At 39.3% G+C, this 26961-nt stretch overlaps 1 protein-coding gene across 1 annotated transcript in view; it reads right to left on the reverse strand.

The window, feature by feature from the left end:
* LOC109934633 (myelin transcription factor 1-like protein) overlaps window positions 1-26961 on the reverse strand; it is a 264033-nt gene that overhangs the window by 63345 nt on the left and 173727 nt on the right. Inside the window, exon 13 of the mRNA XM_048596974.1 lies at window positions 23713-23961. Coding sequence (XP_048452931.1) covers window positions 23713-23961 — 249 coding nt within the window. The remainder of the gene's footprint in view (window positions 1-23712; window positions 23962-26961) is intronic.

Below are 26961 nucleotides of genomic sequence, written 5' to 3' on the forward strand. Positions count from 1 at the left end.
ATCTGTTGATGCGTCTATCAATTTTGAATCCACTTTAGAGTTCCTGAAGGGATAGCAATCACCCTAGATGCTCACATGCATTTCAGGTGTCACATTGAGACATGCATTGATGTTCTCAGGCATATGTTTCATCTGGAAGGGGGAAACCATTTGGGAAATGGGCATGTCAGCAACATGCTTGTTTTGAGTAAGTTGATCAGCGTGGTATGGCCCTCCACAAGCCTGTGATGAATGAATATCCCTTGCAAAGAAAGTCTTATGCCATACAGTCATAGTTCCCATAACAACCTACACTCACTGAAATAGCTCTTGTGTAAATTCACTCAAGATGAATTTGCTGGACCTGTCCTGGAATTGTACTGATGGAATGGGAAATAATTTGAGGAAATCCCCACTGAATTTGCGCAGATTGTTTTAGGCATGATTGTAAAGTGAACAATGGGAGGCCTCCCATAAAAACGATATTACATGCTAGGGTGCTTATCTGATGAGAAAAGGGTGATTAGACCAGAGATTTTCCTTGGAAGAGAAGGTATCCTGTTTTTCATTTTATTATGAATTTTATTTGATCCTCCAGTTTAGACTGAAGCTGTAAGTTACACATAGTCTTATCGACTAATATTCAGAGATGGAAATATCAATTGGATTTTACAGTGTGTTAGTAACTACCCTCTCACCTTTGAAACCTGAAGTTGGATGCAAAGTCATTTCTCTATCTCAGTCATTATGTCCAATGTGAAATGAGTCAATTCAGTTTGTACGAGGTTCTGACCCAAAGAAGGGAAGGGGGCATTCAGCTGCCAATCTTACCCAAAGAGGCCACAGGGTTAATTTGTTGTATGAGACTGTTCCTATGCGGAAAATAATGGCTGCAGTAAAACTGTGACTTCAGCCTTTTATGCCTGTTGAAGATTTATTGGTATCTATGTTTATGCAAATTTGCGATAACTATAATTAAGTTAATGTCCCTCAACCTAATTAAACTAGACAATAAAATGGAAGTAAGTACTTACCTCACTGTGTTCTCGGAGAGTCCAATATCACTTACACAGATCACCTCAGATTAATTAGAAATGAGTCAGATATCTACTGTGCAAAGATAGCAACATATACACTGCAAAACGCTTAACCTTCTCACTTTTTGGACGTGGGTCTCCAGATGTACATTTTAGTAAAGAACTAGACGCAAGAGAATAAATATCTCAGAACAGGGAGGTCATTTTTCTTCCTACAAAGACATTTTAGGCTTTTGATGTTGCCTGGACATCTCAGAAGGACATTGCTTTATTTTGATCCTTCCCTCAATTCACCCATTATTTTACTCTACTTGGTCCTCAGATCAGACATTAATGTTTGTGAGATTACAAATGGCTGAGAAATGAAACCAACTTTGTCAGACATCCAGGACCTTGCACTTCATAAGATTTGCTCTTCACTCAAAGTTACACTTAATCCCTTGCTCAAAATATAACTCTACTTGGTAATGTAGAAACCCACAGAATGAGATGCTAAGTCCGTACTCTTTTGTGTCTATTTTTACTCAAAATCAAATAATTCCATTCTCTGGGCCCTGAAGGCTCATTACTTTCCTCACGGGAGACACAAATGCTTTAGCATACATGAAAAATTTCTTTCTCCAACTGGTCACTGGAGCATGAAGTGTTTCACCACAGGACATAGCTGAGGCAGACAACATTGCAACTTCTTTAAAACCAAAAACAAAATAAATATTTCCAGGGAAATACATTAAAGAAAATGGCTCATCTATATTTTTTACTTACTCGTGGAACGTGGGTGTCGCTGGCTGACCAACATTTATTGCCTCGGTGCCCTAGAGAAGGTGGCAGTGCACTGCCTTCCTGAACTGCTGCAGTCAATTTAGTTAATGCTATGGGAAAAGACTAATCAATAACTTCTCTGTACAGGAGTCTTCAGGAAATAATGACCACAATATGACAGTATTTCACATTAAGTTTGAGAATGATGCAGTTCATTTTGAACTGAGGTTCTTAAATCTGAACAGAGGGAACTATGAATTTCAGAGGAACAAGTTGGTTATGATGGATTGGGAAAATACACAAAAACATTACATGATAGACCATCAATGACTCATACTTAAGCAAGTGCTTTTTACTGTACAACAGGCACAAGCATCCAATGGGAAAGGTGAATCAATAGTGACTAACAAAAGAAGTTAAAGATTGCATTCGATCAACGGAAGCAGTTTATAAAAATTCCAGAAAGAGTGGTAAACCTGGCGACTGGGAACAATTTAGAACCTAACAAAATATGGCCAATAAACAGAAAAAGGAAAGGAAATCATAATATGAACATAGCTGGTGAGAAAAATCAAAGCAGACTGTACACCATTCTTTAGGTATGAGAAAAGGGAAAGGTTTGTTTGGACAACTGTGGCCCATTATGGGTGGACACAGAAGGATTGACAGGGAAATGGTGGAATAACTAAACAATGACCTTTTGTCTGTCTTTATGAAATAATGTACTGGAAAGTATTAGTAATGAGATAACATTTGAAACATTAACTGGCTTGAAGATTGATAATTTTCTAACCCAGATGAGCTACATCCTAGAATTTTGAAGAAATTGGCTATAGAGACAATGGATGAATGGGTGGTTATCTTTCAAAAATCTACAGATTCTGCAGATCCTGCAGACTGCAAAGAAACAAATATAACCCCATTTAAGAAGGTAAAGAGAGAAGGAGAATGGAGAACAACTGACCTATTAGTTTGATGTTCATAGTCACAAAAATATTAGGATCTATTATAAAGACTGTAATCACTAGGTTCTTAGAAATAATGGTAATATTGGGCAGAGCTAACATGGATTTATGACAGAAATGTTATGTTCAGATTAGTAACAAAATTAGTCCACATGGATTGGAAGTATTATATTAGTATGTATTGAGAATTGGCTAATAGAAAGAAAACAAACAGTAGGAATAAAAGGATCATTGTCATGATTGCTGGCTGTCACTACTTGGATACTGCAAGGGTTAATGCTAGGTCTGTAGCTGTTCACAATCTATATAAATGACTTTGATGTAGGGATCAATTGCAATATATTCAAAATTGCTGATGACAAAAAACTAGATGGGAATGTATGTTGTGAACAAGATGCAAAAGGCTTCAAGTGGTCTTTGATGGGATAAGTGAATGGATAAGGACATAGCCAATGTCATACAATATGAATTACTATGAAATTATCTACTTCGGTAGAAAACAAAACAGAAAGAATATTTCTTAAAAGGTGAGGGTTTTGGGAAGAGTTGGTATTCAAAAGGTTTTGGACGGATTTGTCTATGAAGCACTAAAAGTTAGAGTGCAGATGTAACATGTAGGGCAAATGATCTGTTGGCCTTCATCAAAAGGAGATTTGTGTGTAATTATCTTGCTGCAATTCCAGAGAGTTTTGGTAAGACCTCACCTTGAGCATTGTGTACAGTTATGACTCCTTAGTTAAGGAAGAATACAGCAGCCAGATACAGAGTGCAACAGAGCTTCGCCAGATTAATCTTTGGGTTGCAGAATTGTTTACAAGCAGGAGGCCTCTATTCTGTAGGGTATTGAAGAATGAGAGGTGATCTAAGTGAAACCTAACACAATTCTTATAGGGTGTGACAGGGTGGACACCTGGCTGGTGAGTCTAGAACCAGAGGGAATAGACTCTGAATAAGGGGTAGGCCGTTTAAGACTGGGACGAGGAGGAAGCAGGTGAATCCTTGGAATTCTCTGCCTAGAGGACTGTGGAAACTAATTACTGAGCAAGTTCATGACAGAAATGTATAAACTTCTGGAGACTAATGACATCACAGATTGAGGTAGGTGATAAAACATGATCTATTTGAAGGGGAAGCAGGCTTGATGGACTGAACGACCTTCTCTTGTTCCAAATGATTATATGGTATGCAAAATAATTTTAATTCATATTACTGCAATCCAATAAAAGTGTGTTAATTATGAAGAACATTTAAAGTATCACTTTCAGAAAATGCAAGCACTTGGATCCTTTTAATTACGCAATGTTTTATCTGGGAATCAGGTACTTCAACACTGTAACAGATGCCTGGACTCTAAGTCAAGGCATTCTTAGCTGATAACCCTATATAGTATACAATGGATAAGTGGGCATGGAACAACCAGTGTTTGGCTGTGGAGGTGCAAATGTCTATGGGTAATAGATGAAGTGCCACATTTTTGTATAGGTGCATGAGTACCTTGGAAAGTGGGTAAAGTGTCACAGTTTGTTTGGGGATTGCATAAGGGACCATGGAGACTGAGCGATGTGCTACTGCATTGCATGGGGCGGCATGAGGGGGCCATCTGGGTGGTTGGGGAGCATGAAGTAGAAAGAATGAGGAATTGGGAACGCATGTAGGTTGAGGGGATGTGGGGGTGTGTGACAGTGAGGGCTAGAGGGTTTTCCCTATCTCATTAAAGGTGGGAGGAAATCACACAGCACAAGGTTGGGTCTTTTAACAGCTTTGTTCAGTACCCTCTAGCTCCGTGGTTGCTTCAAGATCTTTCCTGGGTTAGCTGCAGCTCACATGCTGCCCTCCATTTTTACGAGCACCTTCTCTCACGGCAGGTAGGCAAAGCCAGGAATTTTCCCAACTCATGCAACTTAATTGAGGATGAAAGTCCAGGCCATCAACGGTTCAGAATGGATATGATAAAAAAGTGTTGTAACCAGTTATATCAGAGACAATTAACATGAATTTAGTTCATTGACTGAGAATGATGAGATCACATGAAGAAGCACGTGAATAAGAACTTCCGATGGATAAATCAAAACTAACATTAGAGGAAAGTGTAGGCCACCAAGTTAGTTCAAGAAGAAAAGGAATTTGGTTTATAAACAGAATGGTGTGTATTCAGACAGAAGCTCTTTTTGTTGAAGACTTCAATTAGCAAATATATATTTGGAAAGCCAAAGTAGTTTACACTGACTGTTGCAAAATATAACAAGTGACCAATTCATGACTCACAGGATATGGAAGACAATATTCGTTCTGGCCTAGTATTTGTAAGTGACCCAGAAATTATGTAGGAAAGCCAAGTTATACCACTCAGGAAACAGTGATCTCAAACTGACCTGGGATTCCTATTGTGCCAAGTACTGAACTGGATAAGATTTCTTGTCAATATTTCGATAGTTGGTGAAAAGAACACTTTTGAAAAAAGACTGATGTGCATGCAGAACAAAAAGTTGGTTAATAACAGCAAACTAAACAAATGTGACCCTTCTATACTGAAAAACATGTTCTATGGGATACTGTGGAACTTCATTTTTTTTATGCTAACAATACTACAAAAATGCAAGTTGCTGTTTTCAAAGTGAAATAAACACGGGGAATTAATTAGCTGAGAGAAAGATTTTTTTTTGCCTAGATTAATACTTGAACGGGTATATATGTGCTAAAACATTGATCAGAGGGCAGTGGGTAAAGGCAAAACATGATTGTATAAAAATATTTCAATACTACAATATCAAGAAGTCATTTTGCATACATTTATAATAGTAAAACATACAAATATATTAAAACATCAGATCAGCAAGAAGTAGTAAATATTTTTCTAAAATTACTTCTCCAAAGAAAGGGTTGTACGGTGGCTCAGTGGTTAGCCCTGCTGCCCCACAGCACCAGGGACACTGGTTTGATTCCACCCTCAGGCGATTGTCTGTGTAGAGCTTACATGTGCCTCCCACTGTGTTTGCCTTGTTTTCCTCTGGGTGCTGTGGTTTCCTCCCACAGTCCACATGGGAAATGCAGGGGCAGGGGGATGGGATGGGATGGGTCTGGGTGGAATGCTCTTCATAGGGTTGATGTGGACTCAAATGACCTGCTTTGACACTGTAGGGTATTCTATGAATGAATGGTACCCTTTCTCAACATACAAAGGCATGGTTCAGTAAAGTGCCAAAAGAGCAATCAAAGTCCTAGATAATCTAAAAAAGTTTAAAATAAATAAATACTCAGAGTTAGATGATATTTAATTCAGAACGATGAGTGGAACAAAGCAGCACAGTTATGAGGGACTGACAGTCATTATAAAGGAGAAACCGGATAGTGGGGAAAGTTAGTGGATTGGAAGAGTCAAATATAGATCACATATTCAATTAGGGTGTTAAAACTAAAACAGGTGACAACAAGTCCATGACTTTTACTTACATTCAATGCAAAATAAAGAAATTGATTTTCTGGAATAAACTTAAGGATTATCCATAAAACAATATCTTAAGAAACAACAACGATGTAGATTTTGACAGAAACGATTCAACCTGACTAATATTCATGGTGACTTGAGGAATTTACAATTCAGTTGACTGCAGAAGACGTTAAAACATTATGTACTTTGAGATCCCAAAAGTCATTTAGTAAAAGTATGCCTATTACTTTATTCAAAACTTTCACCTCAATGACCCAGAACATCAAAGCAGAACTTGGGTATGGATAAGAAATTGGTGGAGGGATGGGAAACAATGGGTATTATTTCAACAGGCAATAACATCAGGGATGGGAGCAAAATTGAGTGGGATGATTCAAGGATCAGTATTGAGGCCAGTACCATTTCTAATTTACATCAATGACTTGGATTCAGAAGCTCAATGCAAAATGGTTAAATTAGCAAACAATACTGAAAAGGAAAAGGGAAGTTTAATTGGTAAATACGTTATGGTGGGATGTAAAACCAGCTGCCACAACAAGATTGGTAGTTCGACATTATGACTTAATTAATTTCACTTCCACAGTCTTCCATTTTAGTGCCTCACATGGAAGTACTGCTGCTAGATAAAGTCCAAAACTCCAGAATAATATCTAGGTGAAGAAAATGAGTGACAATGATCAACTGGCTGAACTGGATAACTAGGGATGGACAATAAATAATGGCCAGCCCGTGATGACCAATGAAAGAATAAATTTTAAAGAAATTCACAGCAACTAAATTCCCTGGGGCTGAAGGGGATAAGAAATAACCTTACCGAGGTTTTCAAAAAGTAAGGCAATTTACTGAATCGGCAATGAATATATTTTTCTCTACTAGGAACAACAAGAAATAATGAAAAGAACTTTAATGAAAAGCTGATCCAGGAAAATCTTCTACATACAATATGTTGTGAGAACATGGAATATGTGACTGTTGATGGCAATAAATGCCAAACTAGTTGAAGTGTTTAAAAGCCAGATTAATGGAAAAACCGAGCCTTAAGTAAGATGGGAGTTGAGAATTCATATTAATCATCATAATGCTGCTGAGACTGAGTAAATAACAGGTGGGTTCAACTGGGCCCAATGGCCAACATGAATCACAAATTTTCTGGTTGCTCTGGTGGGCAACATGAAGCAGAATGTAACGGTGTAGCCTTTTGCTGCAGAAGAGCCACAACAAGTCATGGCTCAAAAAGTGAGAGGTGTCTAAACATACCAATAGGAAACAACAGTAGGCCACTCTGCCCTTCGCGCCTGCTCCACCATTCATTAAGGTCTGATTTTAACCTCAACTTTACATTCTTGCACATTTCCAATAATCTTTCACAACCTTGGTAAACAATAATCTATCCATCTACCTCTGACTTAAAATTATTTATAACATCGGCATCAACTGTCTTTTGAGGAAGGAAGTTCCAAAGGCTTACCGCATGACCCTTATTCTAGATTTTTCCACAGGAGGAAATATACTTTGAACATCGACCTGGTCAAGTCCCCTCAGGATCTTATATATGTCAGTCCAGAGGATACTGGCTTAGCCTGTCTAGCCTTTCATCTTAGATCAATCCGCTCATTCCAGGTATGAGTCTTGTAAACCTTCTCTGAACTGCTTCCAACACATTAACATGTTTCCATAAGTATGGCGACCAGTACTGTACACAGTGCTGTAGATGCCCTACATAACTAAAACATGACCTCCCCATTCTTGTGTGGTGTAGAAAGGTACAAGATTATCATCCACTGTAAGATACAGAACGGAGACACAATTGGATATTCAAAGGACACTAAGCAGGAATACATGATTAGGTCCTTCAATCCTGCTCCACCACACAATAATATCAAGGCTGACTTGGTTGTCATCTCAACTCTACTTCCACGTCTGACTTTCATAAGCCATGACTCCCTTGTCTATTAAATATCTACTTAATCCAGCCATAAATAAATGTAATGACCCAGCTTCCACTGCTTTCTGGGAATGGGAATTCCACAGACTAATGACTGTCCTTAAAGTTTGTAAACTCCTCTGAACCACTGCTAACATTTGTTGAACTGCACAGCATTCCTTCAATTGATACTATCCTTAACTTCCTTTTACTTAGCCATGATGGATGATGCAAAAGGGTCTTTCTTTCTCATTGGGATAAATCTTTGCTGAGTTAAGTATCTCCTCAGAAAACTGTCACTGCAAGTCTTCTTTGCTACCTTTTAACCTAACTTCTCAGTTCATTTCAACCAGTTCAGCCTCTATGCCATCATAGTTGCCTTTATTTATTTTTTAAAACTTTCATTTTAGAATTTAACTTCTCCTGTTTAAACTGAATGTGAAATTCTACCAATTATGATCACTTTCACCTAGATGCTCCTTTAGCATGAAGTTACTGATTAATCCTGTCTCAATGCTTGTTATCAGATCTAAGATAGCTGTCTCCCTATAGAAAGTGACTCAGAGATAGTAGGAACTGCCAATGCTGGAGAATCTGAGATAACAAGGTGTAGAGCTGAATGAACACAGCAGGCCAAGCAGCATCAGAGGAGCAGGATTTTCTGAAGAAGTGTCCAGACCCGAAGTGTCAGCTTTCCTGCTTTTAGTACTGTTTTTAGAAACTGTCTGGTCCACACACTGAACTCAATTTCTTGGCCACATTCACTAATCTGGTTTGCCTAACTACATGTTGATTAAAATTGCCTAGGATTACTGCAGTACCTTTCTTAGATGCTCCATTTATTTCATCTTGCATATTCTGTCCTATCGCGTAACTCCCATTTGGGGGCTTATGAGCAACTTCCACAAAAATCCTTTTACTTTTCCTATTTCTTATTTCTACCAAACTGGTTCCACACAAATCTCTCATTCAAACTAAAATCATCTTTCACCTCTGTACAAATGACATCCATAATTAACAGAGGTACCCAAACACCGGTTCCTATCTAACTATCCTTTCCACTCCTTTCCATAAGAACCACCTTTAAGTTTTTCTTTGAAAATAACAACTATTCTAAAGTAACTTGTGGAAACTATTAATTTCAAAGGAACGGCTGTGAAAATGATGATAATATTTTGTATGTTTTTAAAACACTACAGGTGAGTATGATTAGTTTCTCTGCAAACATCTTGAGGCATGTGAATTACTGACATTTCTACCACAATATGATGTACCTCATGAGGAGAATGGCAGGAAGAATTCTTGGGATGTCTGCTTGGGATCTTCTTGTGATTTAGCAATTATTGGTAGAGCCAGACAATCCTATCCAATGTGCAGGAGCACCCTGTCACTGTTCAGATGTAAATGATGACTTGCTTTAAAGAGCTTTTTCAGTCACTAGTTCAGAGATAGGTGAAGTCATGTCGCTGGCACCATTTGATGAACTAGTTCTTGTTAGAGAACTAGGCTTCTTACTGGCTACCTTTATGCCTGCTGCAGTGAAATATCTTCCAGTTCATGTAAACTAATGATTACTGCACCAGGAAGGGATAGACCTCATTGCCTATGTGTCATCAGGGAGGACCAATTTCAGAGATGCATCATCATCATCATCTGTGCTTGGCACAGCATGGCTGAGATCTCCCTTAACTGGTGCTGCCCACTGCTCAATGACAATATGTCGACCAGCTTCAGAACAGCACATCACTGATTAATGGAATCTGCAATGCAACAGTCAGCAAGGAGTCAAGTGAATGTTGAACCCAATCCACTCAGGAAGTACTTTCCATTTAAAAGCTGCTCATGAGATCGGTTTTATGTCTGTGCAATAGGTGCACTTAGCAATAACTGAACCTCAGCTAGCACCTCTCTACCCTTTCACAAGCAGGACAAATGACTTACCCAATGTTTTCCCTTCTAAGTCACTAAAAACACTCTGAAATACATGGTGTTTTCTCCTGTGGTGTTAATAGTGGTAGTTGCGTTCAGTGCTCTGGTGACGTTTGCTGTTGCAAGGGTCTGACTTGTTATCCAGATTGTGGCTTTACTACAACAAGGAAATGCAAATATTTATGTACATTGCTGTTGTTATCTAGAGGGCGTTTGATACATTTCACATGCATGACACCATTACAGCTTTACAACTGCATTTCTGCAGATAAAGTGATTATAATGATAAAAGCCTGGAGCAGGGGTTTGGAAGTCAACCATGCAGTTTACAATTTTCCAGCCAATAATAGCACCTTCAAAGGACTGGACGGTTTGGCCAGCTGAGTTCTTTAGCCTGTTGTGGATACTGTCTGTTGCATTAAGACGAACATTTTTTGAAGAAGGTAAATTTCACTGAATGAGTGAATGCATGGAGCTGTTTCTGTCAGGCAACATCAATGCTTCATGAGCCATACACCTGAATATAAAATACCTTGCCTACATGATATGTAAAAGAATGTCTGAGAGTGAGAGTGAGAGTGCATTTTAATTGATAGCTATTTGTGTCAATAATTATAATCAGCCATCAAGCTTTTTGCGGTTCATCACAGTAGGTTTAACTTGCCTGAACCTGCTGTGCCAGTTCTTAACTATGTTCATTACTTCCCTTTGTGTTGCATTTTCAGCAGGGTTCTGGATCAATTTTCTTTAAGTATACTATGGTATTAAAGAAAGCTTGTCTGACACTGGTAATTTACTTCGATTGGCATCAGTTGTTAACAACATGAATCACTGCCTCCATGAATGACAAGCTACCTTTGTTCACACTCCTTCTTCACTTCATGTGGAACAAACCCTTTCTGGACTACCTTCTAGATATCTGTGTTCATGACCTTGTGTTGACTCTTCTGCCTGCTCCATGTCCTGGGCTTCGCTGACTTGCTCCTTTACTTTCAGAAAGTGCCATGTTTCATGTGTTCTGCCTCTCCATCCACTTCTCACAGGCATTTTGGAATTTACTTTACTGCACAGCAATCCTTGCATTTGTCATTAGGTCTTCTTAGATCTAACTTCACAAACTGACCCCATCATGTCAGTTCTCCATTTTTTACATTATCTTCCTCATATCGCATTGCACTTTCTCCCACCCAAACCCCACAACCCCACAAAGCTTTATTTTGTTTGTGTCCTGTTTACTTTGCACATAGCAGAGAGGACCAATTCTCTCCCTATCTTAATTTACACCCATTCTACATCTCTCTTTTTCTCCCTCCACCGTTAACAACCCTTCTGTCTTTTTGTATTAGGCCTCTGCCTCTGTCAAGTGTATAAAAATAAGCTAATTTTCCAACTCCTTTCAGTTCTTAAGACTGATATGGACTCAAAACATTAATTCTGTTTTTCCACAGATGCTGCCAGACCTGCTGAGTTTCTCCAGCATTCTCTGTGTTTGTTTCTTTCGATCTGGGTTTACTTTTAAATGCAGCCTAAACACTTGAGTATCCAAAATGTGCACTAAGTTAGATGTTCCTGTGACATTAAAAAAAGGCAGCAGTCTTAATTCTCATTTCAGGTACCGGCAATTCAATAACAATATTTATGCTATATTTGTCTACAGATTCAGTGTTGGGTTCAACTAATAGACTAACTAAATTGCAGAAGACTACACTTTGCTACAGTTAATTGAACAGTCAGATTGTAGAAACAGATTTCATCCTTGGTTTAAGTTACAGGAATAACCAGACCATAGAACAGCAAGAGGTAGAATAAAGTAAACTGCATTTATATCACATCTTCTACTCAGGGCACCCTAAAGTGTTTTTCGGTCACTCGAATATTGCTTTATTGTTGTAATGCAGGGAAGGTGACAGCAAATTTACACAGCAAGTTCTGACAAACAGAAATGCAATTATGATGTTGATTCAGGGATAGCTATTGGCCAGTTGATCTTTCTTATTCTTCTTCATACCACACCATGGGATTTCTTACATTTTTCTGGAAGGTTATATGGGAACTCGGCTTTAACAGCTTATCCAAAAGATGGCACACTGGTCTCTGAGTAATGCAGTGAAGTGTCAGGTCAGATTATGTGCTCAGTTACTTCAAGTGATTTGTGAATGCACACGCTTCAGATGTAGAGATGAGAGAGCTACCACTGAGTAAAGGCTGATAAGATTTAATGGCTCTGAGATATCTGGGATCAAGGACAGCGGGGAGAGGACAGATCACCTGCTGGAGAGAAGGAAATATTGGAAGGCGCACAAAAGCTTGGGGCAGAACCTGGCACTGTCAGATTTCTGTTCTGTGCAAACATCATGCCAATTAGCAGAGTGGAGTGAATTCATAAGATACCCTGGTAGTTCTACTCATAGTGCCTATGCTGAGGGTCAATAAAGCTCACGTTAGCTAAGAACTACACTTGCATTATGATGTGACTCCAGGAAACGGCTCAAAGATTTCCAGGAAGGTAACTGGTTCCAGGAGGCATCGGCAAAACTTTAACAAATGATTGTTTGCGCCCTTTAAATGCTTATTTTTCGTAGATTTATAGTTGCTCCTTCAGAAATGTCAATTGTAGCCACAAAAATTTTAAACAAATGTGTTCAATATGCTAGCTGTTATAATAAATTGCCTTTCAAATATTACCAAATGGCTAGATATCTCTCACATGTCAGTATTCTCAACTGACACTTTACTTCAGTGTATTTGCTGATAATAGTGGGCCAGATTTTCTATTGAAGGCAATCTGATGACGTGCCAATTTATGTAGCTTTTTTTTGCATTTTTAGACTCAAGTTGTTTTGCCCACAAAGTTTTATTGCAAGGAGCACATTTGAAAGTTTGAGTACCAAGCATAGAAAGAACTGAGATAAGTCCTTCTCTATCATCAACCCAAGAATCTTTTCCCCTCCCCCTACCCCACCATGGTTGATAGGGCCCACATCAGTGTCTGACCCATCTCCCGCACTTCTGCCTTCATCCCTTCCAGAAAAACAACAGGGTTCCCCTTGTTCTCACTTCTCAATCCACCAGTCTCTGCATTCAAAGGATCATCCTCTGCCATTTCTGCCACTACCAAATACATCTTCCCCTCCACTGAAAGCATTCCACAGGAATACCATGATACCATGGTCCGCTCCTCCATCACTCCTAACAATTTCCCACTCCCCCTATACGCCTTCATACACAATTGTGTGGACCCTTTGGTTGGGTCCAAGGCCCCAAATGCAACTTCCAGGTGAAGTAGCATTTTAATTGTACTTCATTGCAGCTATTTTACTGTATTTGTATGAGCTGCTCACAAAATGGTCTCCTTCATGTTGGCCAGAGTAAATGCTAGACTGGGGAACTTCTTAGCAGAACATCTCTGCTGTTGTCCATAAGAATAATCCTGATCTTCTAATTGCTTATCTTTTAAATAAATCATTTTATTTCCATGCAACAATTTCCATGATTGGCCTGCTGAAGTGTTCCATGAAACACTGTACAAGCTGCAGGAATACCACCTCACTTTACGCTTCGGCATCTTTCCATCCTCTCGGACTTAATATTGAGTTCCACAACTTCAGAGTATGACAATTGTCATCCATTTTTCCTTACATCCTCTCGCACTTCCCTCATCGCCATGTCTTGTTGATATTAACCTCAGCCAAGCAGACTAATTTTCCCCCTTTCACACCTTCATTTACACCCATTTTACATCTTTGTCTCTCCTTCACCAAAAATAGCACTCCCTTTGCTCTGAGCACCCTCACGATCTGTTCCACTTGCTGATCCGCCTCTCCCTCCGTCAACAGCAGTAAACCCACCATTTTCCAAACCTTTTCAGTTCTGAAGGAGAGTCATAACAGATTCAAACATTAATTCTGTTTCTCTCTCCATCGTCAGACCATAGAGTCATAGAGTCCTACAGCAGGGAGACAGGCCCTTTGTCCCAAAATGGTCCATGCCAACCAAAATGTCCACCCATGTTAATCCCATTTCCCTGCACTTGGCCCTTATCCTTCTAAACCTTTCCTTTCCATGTATTCATCCAAATACCTTTTAAATGTTGTTAATGTACCCGCCTCAACGACTTTGACTGGCAGCTTCTTCCACATGCGTACCACCCTCTGTGTACAAAAGTTGCCCCTCACGTTTCCATGTATTCTTTCCCCTCTCACCATAAACTGATCCCCTCTAGTCCTCGATTCCCCGAGCTGAATTTTTCCTGCACTTTTGGTTTTTAGATCAAAGAACTGGAAAGCGAGCATGGGAATCAATGTTAAATCAATATAAAATGAGAATGAGAAGGTAAAGAAAATTTGATTAAGAGAGGAAAACAAAAGTCAGAAATGAGAACACAAAACGAAAGTAGAAAATCTGGTAACTTAATATCCCTGACAAGAATACATTACCAGAAAGAACAAGGCTGTACATATATAATTGTTCACTTTCTGGGCAAGAGATAAATATTTTTAATGGTAATCATTAATACTTCCCATGATTTTTTGAAAGCTTATTTCTATTGTTAATTACTTGACTGTTTTAATGGACAACTAATGTACAAATGCAGCATCTAATTGAAACATACCGAGGTTAGAAAACGTAAAATGTCACTTTCATAAGACTATTGATGAACTTGTGTAAATTAGTCAGCAACATATAACAATTCACAATTCACTGGTTATCAGCTCCTGATAACAAATGGCTGGCCATCTTGTGTACTATTGTCAGTGTGAATCACTCAATCAATTTCTCAATAAAATCTGGCCATCTATTTTCTGTCACCTTTTCTTTGAGAAGTTCTTGATGTATGTATTGAGCATCCTGGTGATACAGGGATCAGCTGTTCAAAATGTTTGAGCAACTATTGGCCTGTGCTCTACAATATGTGTAGCTCGCACTAGTGTACAAATAGCAAATTAAAGAGAAAACACAGATGTGGTAAAACTGAAATAAATAAAAGGAACAGACAGCCAAGTAAATGCAATGCAGATTACAGTGGCAGCTGAGAGGTATGCAATCCTTTATCAGCAATGGTGTGTTAAGAATGGAAAAATGGGAAAGGCCAATCCGGAATTCTGGAAAGAGAGGTAATGTGGATCTGGGCTTCAGATTTAGATCGAGGCCCATATTGAGCCAACAAGGATGGAGGGCTGGTCTTGGAGATTGAAGGAAGTGAAGGAAGAAGGCCTAAGGGAGGAAGGTACAGGCAGAGAAGACCAGGCTTCAATGCCGCAATGCAATTCTTACCCAGCTGAATGAACTTTCTGTTGCAGTTAGGATCATGACAAACATATCCAAGACACTAAGAGGAAGCTGTTTGAGCTGATGCCAAAGGGAGCAGCAGACACAGAAACTTTAAGCTAGGAAGGGGTAAGGAAGGCTGGTTGCAAATGTTGTATTTGAGGAAGCTAGTTTGTAGTTTCAAAGTCAAGACTGACAACAACATGATTCGATATTTCTGTACAGTTTTTAATTTCCTGCTGTGATTTTGATTAGTTTGTAGAATTTTCAAATAGTTGACCATTTTTAAGTTGTCATTGCGCTTTCTCTAGAGTTTCTGTGGCTCTCTTACCATACAACCCACACTGAGTTTTCAGTTACACATAATTCTACTACCACTCTGCTGAAAGTAGGTAGAAACAGTAAAGCTCAAGAATAAACAGAAGTGGAAAGGCCAAGCCTGGCAGAAAATAAACTAGCTTCAAAGTTACTAGCGTGCAGATTGGTCCACATCATTGATTGAAAATCAATGGTCCTCTGGTTATTATCTAGAAATGATCAGGTGTGTACTATTTTCTTGTATCAGCAGATAGATAGATGGAAGCAAACAATATAGACGCCCTTTCGTAATGGGTAGAATTCATACGCCATAGTGTGTCACAGCAAAAAGAGCATAATTCCACTTTCTGAAGATGTTAGAATGTTTTTCTGTCATTGAAAGAGCCAAAAGCAATTGAAAAAGCGTAAGCAATATCAATGCCAATAATAGCTGCAGTGCAAATTTACATATTTTGTGTTAACATAATCTGTGCTGAACACTTTCATTTGAAGACATAATTCACAATTTATATGCTCCAAGTGAACCTGGCACTGCCAGTATTTTTGTCCATGTGAAAGTAGAGGACCGATGCACAACTTACTGGCAGTTACATTGCTATACTCCAATTCAACCCCACCATTCTTCATGAAGCTGTTGCAAGTCACATGAGTGGGAAAGGTTTAGATGGATATGAGCCAAATGCAGGCAAATGGGACCAGTTTAGCTGGGGGAAACAAGGTTGGCATGGACGAGTTGGACCAAAGTGTCTGTTGCTGTGCTATATGACTCTATGACTCAAATTCCCAGATTATTCTATGCTTGAAAATGTCCAGCCTCAGGCTAATCAGTAAACCAATTACTTGCAGAAAAGGATCTTTAAGGCATCACAGCATGAAACAACTGGGCTTTCCTTTTTGTATGTTTGTTCAGCTGTAATATGTTGTTGCTTGTTGGAAAGTGTGATATTTGCACTATGACAGAAACTCTTAAAAACTTGGTTCAATGAGATAGATACCTCTACACCTCCTCCCAGATCATTGTAAGGACTCAGTCGAGGATAATATGGAATGCAGCTGACATTACAACATATGTCATATACATTTGTCTTTATTTGCTTTCCTGTGACTCATGCTCAGTGATGAATAAAAATCACCTGTACCAATGAAGGTGGTGAAAAGCAACTGAATGAATTAAAGCTTTTGTTATCAAACAAAGTATTTCATTTTTTGCTGTCTGCCCATCAGTGTTGGGATCTTATTTACATAAAGGTGTACTCCATCAGAAGTAACAAGCACATTGATGTGCATATGAGCAATTGTATGTGCAGCTGAATTTTCTACAGTCGCTTTGGCAACTTGCTTACTGAGAACAATGGAGGTTAAATTGCATAGTCCCTGAAAACAGGCTCAAGGCTCATAATGTGTGAAAAACCAGCATGCTCTGTTTGCAATGCAGGTAGCATACTGAAGAATACCCATTTGAATGATGTCTGCATTAAGCCGGTGCCAACTGCACTAGTTGTTGGCTGGGTAGATCTTGAGAGAACATAGAACAGTACAGCACAAGAACGGGCCCTTCTGCCCACAATGTTGTGCTGAACATAACGCTAAACTAATCTAATCCATTCTGCCTGCCCTTAGTCCAGATCCTTCCATTCCTTGCATATTCATGTGTTTATCTAAAATTCCCTTAAACGCCCCTATTGTATCTGCCTCCACCACTACCCATGGCAGAGCATTCCAGACTCCTACCACGCTCTGTGTAAAAAACTTGCGCCTCACATCTCTTTGGCCTGTCCTCTTCTCATCTTAAATGCATTCCCCCTGGTGTTAGACATTTCATCTCTGGGAAGAAAATTCTGACTGTCAACCCTATCCATGCATCTTATAATTTTACAGACTTCTGTCAAGTCACCCCTCAGCTTCGGCCACTCCAGAGAAAACAACGCAAGTTTTTCTAGCTTCTCCTTATAGCTCATACTCTCTAATCAAGGCAGCATTTGCAAAGGCTAGCATTTCTTCAAGTGAACCTTCATTGCAATGTGGCTGCAGCCAGTGCTGGAAGTTATGGTTGAAGAGAATGTAACCTGACAATGAGTGAAGGATGTGGCACAGAGAGAGAAGACTAGAAGGTACTCAGATGTAGCCCTGGAAACTTTGGTGAAGTAGGTCAAAATTATGTCCTGTATTGGTGTACAAGAGGTCCTCTATGTCCACACTTGAAACATAATGGCGGCATGTAGCTCTGGAGATCGATGCCAGAATTACGGCCCTAGGGCCTGATTACAGTGCCACAACATGTACAATTACCTCACACAGTTGGTCAAGGTCAATTAATGCATTTTCAAATACCACATCCTAGTAACCGCAAACTCGCATATTTAGCAGTGATGCAAGTCTCACACCCAGATCTATCAGCTTGCACATATTGCCACCTATACAACCCACAAGTTAGATTAAAGGGTCCATTTCTATGCTGTATGACTTTATGACACTAGTTTAGCCAAATAGATTGCATGACACACCTCCCTCTCTCTTACATTCTGATCATAGAATCATAGAATCCCCAGTGTGTGTAAACAGGCCATTCAGCCCAACAAGTCCAGACAGACCTTCTGAAGACCATCCCACCCAGATCCTTAACCCTGTCCCTGTATTTCCCATAGCTAACACACCTAAACTACACATCTTTGAACACTATGGACAATTTCCCATGGCCATTTCCATCTAACTTCCACATCACTGGACTGTGGGAGGAAACTGGAACACACACAGACATGGGGACGGACACGTGCAAACTCCACACAGACAATTGCCCAAGACTGGAATTGAACCGGGATCCCTGGTGCTGTGAGGGGGCAGTGCTAACCATTGAGCCACCGTGCCGCTCCTGGTGCTACAACAGAAATCAGCAGTGCTAACTGGAGAACAGCAGGCACTCCTATATTTCCTAAATCATAAATCTGATGGTGGTGCCTTTTATTGGATCAGCCACTTCTGTGGCTGCAATCAGCAGTAGGGCTGAAATCATTGAAGGTAATAGTACTCTCAAACTAAATCTTCCTTCTCACATCCCACTGACTCACAATTCACAATCTCTTCTGTTTTACCAACTGGGGATTTTGTAGGAATGCTCCCCAATTTGATCCCTGTGCCATTACCACAGCATCATGCTATTGCTTTTTAGATAGTGAAGAATCATCTCAAGCAATGGAGGAAAAACAAATAGAGAATGATCATTGCTACGCCTTAATGGGGTACCCTACTGGAAATCAAGCCGTACTATTCCCAGAGTGATCACAAAAAATTTATTGATATTATAAAAGAATGCAAAATTCCCCAATTTATCTGTCTTTTAGACCTGGTAAGCATGAACCAGGTTTCTGTACTTAACAAGAATTACTATTTAAGATAAATAGATTTTGGTTATGGGTAAACAATTGTGAACAGTCAATATACAACTCTACAAGTTAAAACCCTAATCCCTTACAAAAATCCCCATACAAACACATGCAACAAACACATACACATATAAAAAAAGGGGTGTTATGGGTATAGGGAAAGACTGGGAAGACAGTCAATTGTCCCCGTTCACAATATTTGGTGTAATGATATTTTTGGCTTGCTAGGACTTGCTGTTTATTGATCAATCATCTCCTGGTATTTTCACTTCTTGCAAAGGCACAAAGCAACTGTTTTACAAGTTATAAAGTCTCTCATATTGGTTAAAAGCAACAGCTTACAGCAACTGATGAGAGGCAATAAACTGGCTATTTTTTATTCTTTACTGCAGAAACAAAGACAGCTCTTCCCTTTCTGGAGGTCTCATGGTTCTGACTACTCATTCACACCTCCAAGTTAGTCAGCTACCTGACAGCCAATCACATTGTCGTTGGCAGGCAGAAGGCCTTTGTCATCGACAACTGGTCACCATTCCACAGACCAATCAGCTACTTGTTATTGGCTGAATTGTCCTTTGACTCCAGCTCATCAGCAGTAACCTTCTCCCACTGCTTGTACAAATAGCTGTGCTAACAGCATTTACTTGCAGCAATCTCTTCCATAATTCTTGTTTTTTTTAAACAAGTTTCTTTTCCAATTTCAGTGCACATTGCAAAATACAGAAAAGTATGGCCTTTGCAGAATGAAATAAACAACACCACCATTGCACACTCATAGCCTCCAGCTCCAACACTGACACAATGCTCATTTTAGAAGCTAGCTTAGAGGTGGGATCAGCACATGGTGGGATACCAAGCAGAAGTGGGCTGCAGAGAGGTGGGAGTCCTGCTGCTCAGTATTCAGATGAGCTCTTCACTGGCAGAGTATACTGAGGAATATTGATGGTTAAGCACAATAAAACACTCAGTGCTTTGGGAAACCTGCCAGAGTTCTTGTGTTTAATGTCAAAAAGTATGGAGGATTCCAGAACTAAATTGGTATAAGGACCTTTGAAGAACTTGCAGCCCATCTTTTCTAATGTGATATCACTTTAAGGGAATATACAAATGATCAAGGCACCACAATGCAAAGCAGCATATGACTAGCAGCCAGTTGGTAATGTAGGAGTTGCAGATGTTACTGTGGATATGTGTAATCGGATCCCTGGAGTAGATCTGTCTGTTCAGCCATCCTGTAACATGCATATATCAGTTGGAGGCTTCAATAAAACAAACCTACTTATGGTTTATTAGAAGCAAAATACTGCGAGTGCTGGAAATCTAAAACAAACACATCTGTTGAGATAGAAATACAGTTAACATTTCAAGTCTGATATAGCTCTTCTTCAGAACTACTTATGGCTTAGCAGTCTTGGATGTGAGACTGGTGAATTTGGGTCATGGAATCGGAAATGCAAATATGGCCAACTTGGTTCATAAGCTCGTGGACACAACAGTGATACAATTTCACAGCTACAATAGTAGAAGTTACCCAAAAAGTAAGTGCTCATGGTGGAAATTCAGACTACTGTCATCATGGCTGTGGCTTACAGTGTGCAAATTGCTAGCTGAGTGTCACAACAATACAGCAAACTGTCTTTCAACAGATTTTTACAGTTACTGAGACATTGACCCAGGGAGCAGGGGCCCAGTCCAGACTCCTGCTGCTTACGTCAAGATGGTGCATTTTGAAGCTGGGCATTCTGGGCCTAAAACTGAGAAGACACACTCTGAGACCTTCTGTAGCCTTCTCCACAGAAATTCAGGGGCCTTCCATCATCTACGGAGTAGCATTATGTTGGAAAACTAGGTCAGGCAAAGGTATAAGACAGGCACTAAACAAATGCAAAAGGATAATTTGAAATAAAAGCAGCAAGATTTAAAAAAAATCATTCACAGGATGAGGTCATAGCTGGCTAGGCAGCATTTATTGCCCTTCCCTTATTGCCCAGAGGGCAGTTAAGAGTCAACCACATTGCTGTGGGTCTGGAGTCTGACAAGGCCAGATCAAGTAGGGACAGCAGTTTCCTTTCCTAAATGGCATTAGTGAACCAGATGGGTTTTCTCCTGACAATTAACAATGTTCATGGTTATCATTAGACCTTAATTCCAGATATTTATTGAATTCAAATTCTACCATCTGCCATACAGGATTCAAACGTAGGTCTCCAGAATATTGCCTGGATCTCTGGATTAACTGTCCAGCGTTAATACCACTAGGCCATTGCCTCCCCTGTGTGAGGTAGATTCGATAGATTTGGCAACATTCGTGGAGAGAGAAACAAAGTTAACGTTTGAATCCGACAATGACTCTTCATCATAACAGGTTCTGAAGAATTTCAAAGAAAGTTTTGAAGAACAGTCATGTTAGATTTAAATTGTTAGTACTGTTTTTCTGTCCCCACAGATGCTGCCAGACCTGCTGAGTTTCTCTGGCACTTACTGTTTTTCTTTAAGATCTCGAGCATCCACATTATTTTTGCTTTTACAAAAGAGCAATCCATTGATTTTTGTTTCAGCAAGGCACAATGTCGCTTAAAAATTAGGTCTGAAATGTACGTAGTCTGATGGCATCTACTTTTTCCTGGTGGCAAAATTGACACTGTGATGGCCAACAAGAGCAGGAACATAAGTGTGGTACTGTTGTGGAACGAGAGATGAGGTAACACAGTCAGAGGAATTTTTCAAGGGCAGGAGGTGGCTATCGAGGACCCCAGCTCCCTTTCTGTCCTCTCCTCTTTTTGCTTTTCATTCCTTTCTGTCCTCTCCTCTTTTTGGCATTTCATTCCTTCTCACCTTCTATTTCTTCACCCTCTTCCTTTTGCCTCCTCCAACCTGCTCCTCACCGTCTCAGCCTACAGCTGATGGCATGGCAAAAATGACCCCTCAGGATGCTGAGATTGTGCAGCAAGTACAGGACAATCTTGAGTCCCATTCTCCTGCGACTGCCCTTTTGCAACAGTGGACAGCAAATGGTGAGGTGTTGCAAAAATCTCTACTCCAACATGGAAGGGGTCAGATGCATAAAAGTTCGGCAGCCATGTTGACAGTCACTGGTAATGCTGTCCTCATCCTGCACTGAGATTGCAGTTCTAGCTGTAGCAGGTGGAAGATATTAATGAGCATATCCTCACTCACATTTTGCACACCTGAGGTGCAGGTGGAAGAATTGCTCCCTAAACAGATTAGACAGATATTTTCATATTGCAAAGAGTTCTTTACCTGTTCCTCCTTCTGCCAGCAACTGTTCATTCTCCAAAACATGCAGTATAACACTACTGGTGTACTCTTATCTGGGAGCAATTAGTCTGTATAAAAGCCATGAAGTTAGCAAAATTCCTTCAGCAAATGTCAAACAACTCCTTGTAGAGCTTAGCAAGTTACAACAATTATAGAAAGCCAGCTGGAAATATTTGCAAAATATTTGCAGCTGGAAGAAATAAACCAGTTATTAACCTATAAGTAATAGATGATTCCTTTAAATGGTGCTAGTTGGGGGTACCTTCCTGTTGCTGAAAGTTTGTTCAGTTTTATGAGATCAGGAAACATTACTGGCTGGAGCAATGAAGTCCAAAATGGCACTATTAGTGTCATATCACATTAGAATCATGATCAGCTCAACCATCATACTTCTGCTACACATTTGCTCTTTCTGAACTAACACCTATATAAACATATTATGCTGTACATTTCACCCAATAGTGTGCATGCATGCCCTTGCACACCACTTTGGAGCTCTAAAGATACTAATAACATCCAAAAACCAATGGCACCAAGCATAGTTTTTCACCCAACCCTTGATTGGAAATAAATTGAAAATCCACAAATGCTGCATACCTGAAATGTGTAGAGAACATTTTGAAAATACATAAGTCACCAACAACTGAGACATAAAAAAGTTGGTTAATGACTTGTGTTTCCAATTTTTTCCAATTGAAGAGTTATACTCAAAATGTTGATGGTATTTTTATTCTCAGGTGCTGTTTGTTCCTCCTTTCTATTCTCTTGGGTGAAGTAGGGGTGCAGATGCTCATGGGCAATGTAAAAATGATTGGGCAGCATGAGAAACGACAGTAGCTCAACCACTGAAGGCAAATATAAATATACAGGCTTAAGCACAAATCCTTTTCAATTTTACATCTTTAGCTAAAAAAAATAGAAATTAACATTCAGGGAAGGACCGTCACATTCTGTCAAGGATGTTAGTCAAGCTTCAAGAGGGAAACTAGCTTTTAGTGTGATTTTTTTGAGGGGAACACTACACAAATGGTTGTTAAACATCTGTTACATTTCTTCTCTCATTTTTTTTGACTATTTTTGTTCAAAACCCATCCCAATTACACTGTCAGAGCACTAGCTTCTAACTATAAAGTTGGTAAATTATCATCAGTTGATATCATGATTAACATAGACAGCTTCACCATCACCTATATGGACATGTTAATTTGTTCAGAAGGGTTCCTCAGAGGTGTTTCTCCAATGATGCTCCCTGGTGAATGTTTGAAAATGAAAATAAGGGGAAACACAACAGGATGTCAAAATGCATCCTAATTCTTTGAAAGTGATGGCAAAAACTCTTAATTCTATATATTATGACTGTGCACAATCAGTAAAACTTAGCTTTTATTTTCTTCTGTTGCTTAATTTTACACCCGCCTTTCACAAATACCTCTTTGGGATCCTCCTCGTCCATCGTCCTAGGTTTCATTTTGGTGTAGTCTACCGGAAAGTCCCAGCAATCAGCCTCGTTCATTGTATAGCACTTGTTGACCATCATGTTCTGTCGCTGTGGGGACATTGGCTCTAATGGAGTCAGCAGTCCAGTGCTGCTGCCAGAGCTGCCATCCCTGTGCCTCTGTTTGTTCATGCTCAGATCTAGGGTTCCATTCTCATCCACCTCGATATCAGGATTCTGTATAATAAAGATCATCCCTTTTAACTGACTTTGCACTGCATACCAGTTACACTGCAATCTCTCTCATTTTAGTCTGTTCTGAATCTCTTCTGAGAATAATGATGAGTTTGTGTACTATTTTAAATCCTTTTAGCAATTTTAGAGTGATGTGAACAATGGACTGTACTCTCCCAAGTTGGTGAAAATGACTCTCAAGAAGAACGAGAGATTTGAAACTCTGAAATGCAATTATAGATTACTAAGAATCATGAAAGTTATCCGCATTCTGTTTGAAGATCATTTCTTTATTAGTTCTTTTCGGTATCAATATTTCTTTAGCTGTTAAAGAATAAGTTAAAAAGTAAGAAAATACACCTTGCAGAACATCCCCTTGCATTCTTTGAACTTAAAAACACTAAGCATACTTTCCATATTGAAAGAAGAAAATAATCATGTTGTGAGTTTTGGCATTTTGCCTTTTGTTTGGGGTATAATTCATCTATGAAAAAGAAAACTCCTGATGAAAACATTAGAGAAAAATGATTACTGAAAAATGCATTTAATTTGGCTGTTTAAAATCTAGTCTTTATAGGCAGCCACAAAAACTATAACACAACATTTCAAATGGTTAGTACCTATAGAATAGGCAATGTGTAATAGTCGGAAATGCAATTTTCAATGAACCATGAACCTGTTCCATCTGTACAGTACTCTCCCTCCAGAATCTGAATGATGTAACTCATTATGTCATGTTCATGCTGCATCAAAGACAAAATGACAAACAGGGATCAACAAATTAACCAAAGCCTACAAATCAGCTTTACTAACCTCAAGCAATTTAAGCCCATCAATGTCACGCAGAACTGGACAACACAACCTTAATTCCATCCTCCTGGTGATACTGACTCCTGAGTTAACACAGGCCCCAGTTGGTGCAAATCCTTCCCATGACAGATACATTATGATTGGCCTCCAATTATTCTTCCTCCAACATGTTTTCTAGAACCTGGATATGACTGGCATATTCCTGAAGAGATGCTGCAGGCCCAGATACTGACTGCTCTCCTCATGTAAATGTTTGTCAATATGAATTGCATATGACAATAAAAGTTAGGTATTCTCACTCCTTCCCTGATAGGTACTTTGTTGTTCACTCAGTGCTGACTGCTCTGCCCAACATAAATACCAGAGGACCAACACTGAGGGAGTAAATTGACAGTCAGCTGCTAAAGAATGACTCTTCTTTATCCTTCTTGCTTATTCTTTCTCAAAGGGACCCTAATGGATGTTCCAGGTATTGTCATTGGAAGGGCAACCTAACTTTGCGTGCTTGGCATAACCCAGAGCTTCTATCATTAAAAACCTAATTATGTTTCTTTGAAAAATTGTGAAACCTGGAAAGCACTTCATTAATTCTCATAATATGATAAGAAACAACTATTCCTGTGATAATAAAGTTCATTCAGCACTTGGCAAAGAACATTTCAAATACAAAAACAGAAAACGACTTGTGTGATGAAGGGATTAAATTGGGCAGAGGTTACAATTGCAGATTTTGCACAGTATTATGATTGAGTTAAGGGATAATTAAGATTAAAAAAAGGGAACAATAAGGTCAAAGCTGGGAAGGTGAGGAAGATTATGGCAGACAAATGAGAAAGGGTTAGATTCCAGTGCTGAAGCTGAATTGAAATGAGGTGAAGGCATGCAAATAAAATGAAAGATTTTAATAGGATAGGAAAATAAATGAGCCAATTTAGACAGGGCTGACCAGAAAGAGACATTAGAAATGGAAAGTATGTGTTTAATAAGAAGCTTTCAGAAACTGAGCTAGCAATACACATATTTAATTAAATGTAATTTATTTGATTCCTCTTCTTGATGACACTGATTGGAGGAAATCAAAATAATCAAAACAAACTCCACTATGATTCTCCCCCTTCCCCTTCCTTCCTGCAAGTGATAAGTCTTGTTACAGCTACTTCACGGGAACCAGTTGCTCTCCAACAATTTAACTTAATTATCTTCACGCATTAAGATAGTCTGTGTTGGGAAGCAATTTGGTGAATCAGCCATTATAGCCAAATCAACTTAGCCACACATGTGTAACTTCCAAAATTAGCAATGCAAGCTGGAACGCTGGACTAATGTCTCTGTATTGGAGTTAGTGAATACTCCTGTACGGATGCGACAGGGTAAATTTTTCAGCTTTCTGTCTGGGCATAATACCGGCATCGAGCAATTAGGTGCCTATTAAAAAAATGCCTGATTAGTATTTCCATTCATTTCTATAATGTCCAGTTTACATAAAATTGCAGTTTTCTATATGCAAGGAAATTTTCTTAAAAATCCCGTTGGAAGGATTTGGAACTTTGCGTCATGCATATTGGTCAGACAGAATTGTTTTTGTGCGGAAGTATCAGGGATAACACATGCCTCATAATCTTTGGTAGTACTGCAACGTTAGATGTGACCATAATTAAAAGCATGCGGAATTGAAGTTATCTGATGTTCAGTTCAGGAATGGGTCACCTGCTAAACATTTTTGTTATCCACAGTATTGTTAAAGAAAGTTGTTTGTTGGGCAGATCTCTGCTAACATTGCCAGAAACATCAATCTAGAATCAATGCACTGCATTGTGCACTTGGTTCATCACACACTTGATGCAGCATCACATTGTGCACTGAAGTATTCTATCAGCAGCTTTCATTGAAGTAGCCTTAATTCACCATTACTAACCAAAAATACAGCCCCAGTATAAACTTAAGCAAAAGGAAAGCTCTATGTTCAACTTCTGTAAAAGGAATTTCTGTAGATTTTGAATTGTGCTGTCTCTTATTCTCATTTTCTTTTCAAAAAAATTATGTTCACTTTCATGCACACCTCTCTAAACCTATTTCAAGTCTATCTCTTTCCCTGCATTCGTTCTCTTCCTGAACATGTCTTCCACCTTTCCATCCTTCTTTTTCGCTTTCACTTACATTTCTCTCCATCTTTGTGATCTCAATCTATTTATC

This window comes from Rhincodon typus, chromosome 5 (assembly GCF_021869965.1).
Source record: "Rhincodon typus isolate 14 chromosome 5, sRhiTyp1.1, whole genome shotgun sequence".
Lineage (NCBI taxonomy): Eukaryota > Metazoa > Chordata > Chondrichthyes > Orectolobiformes > Rhincodontidae > Rhincodon > Rhincodon typus.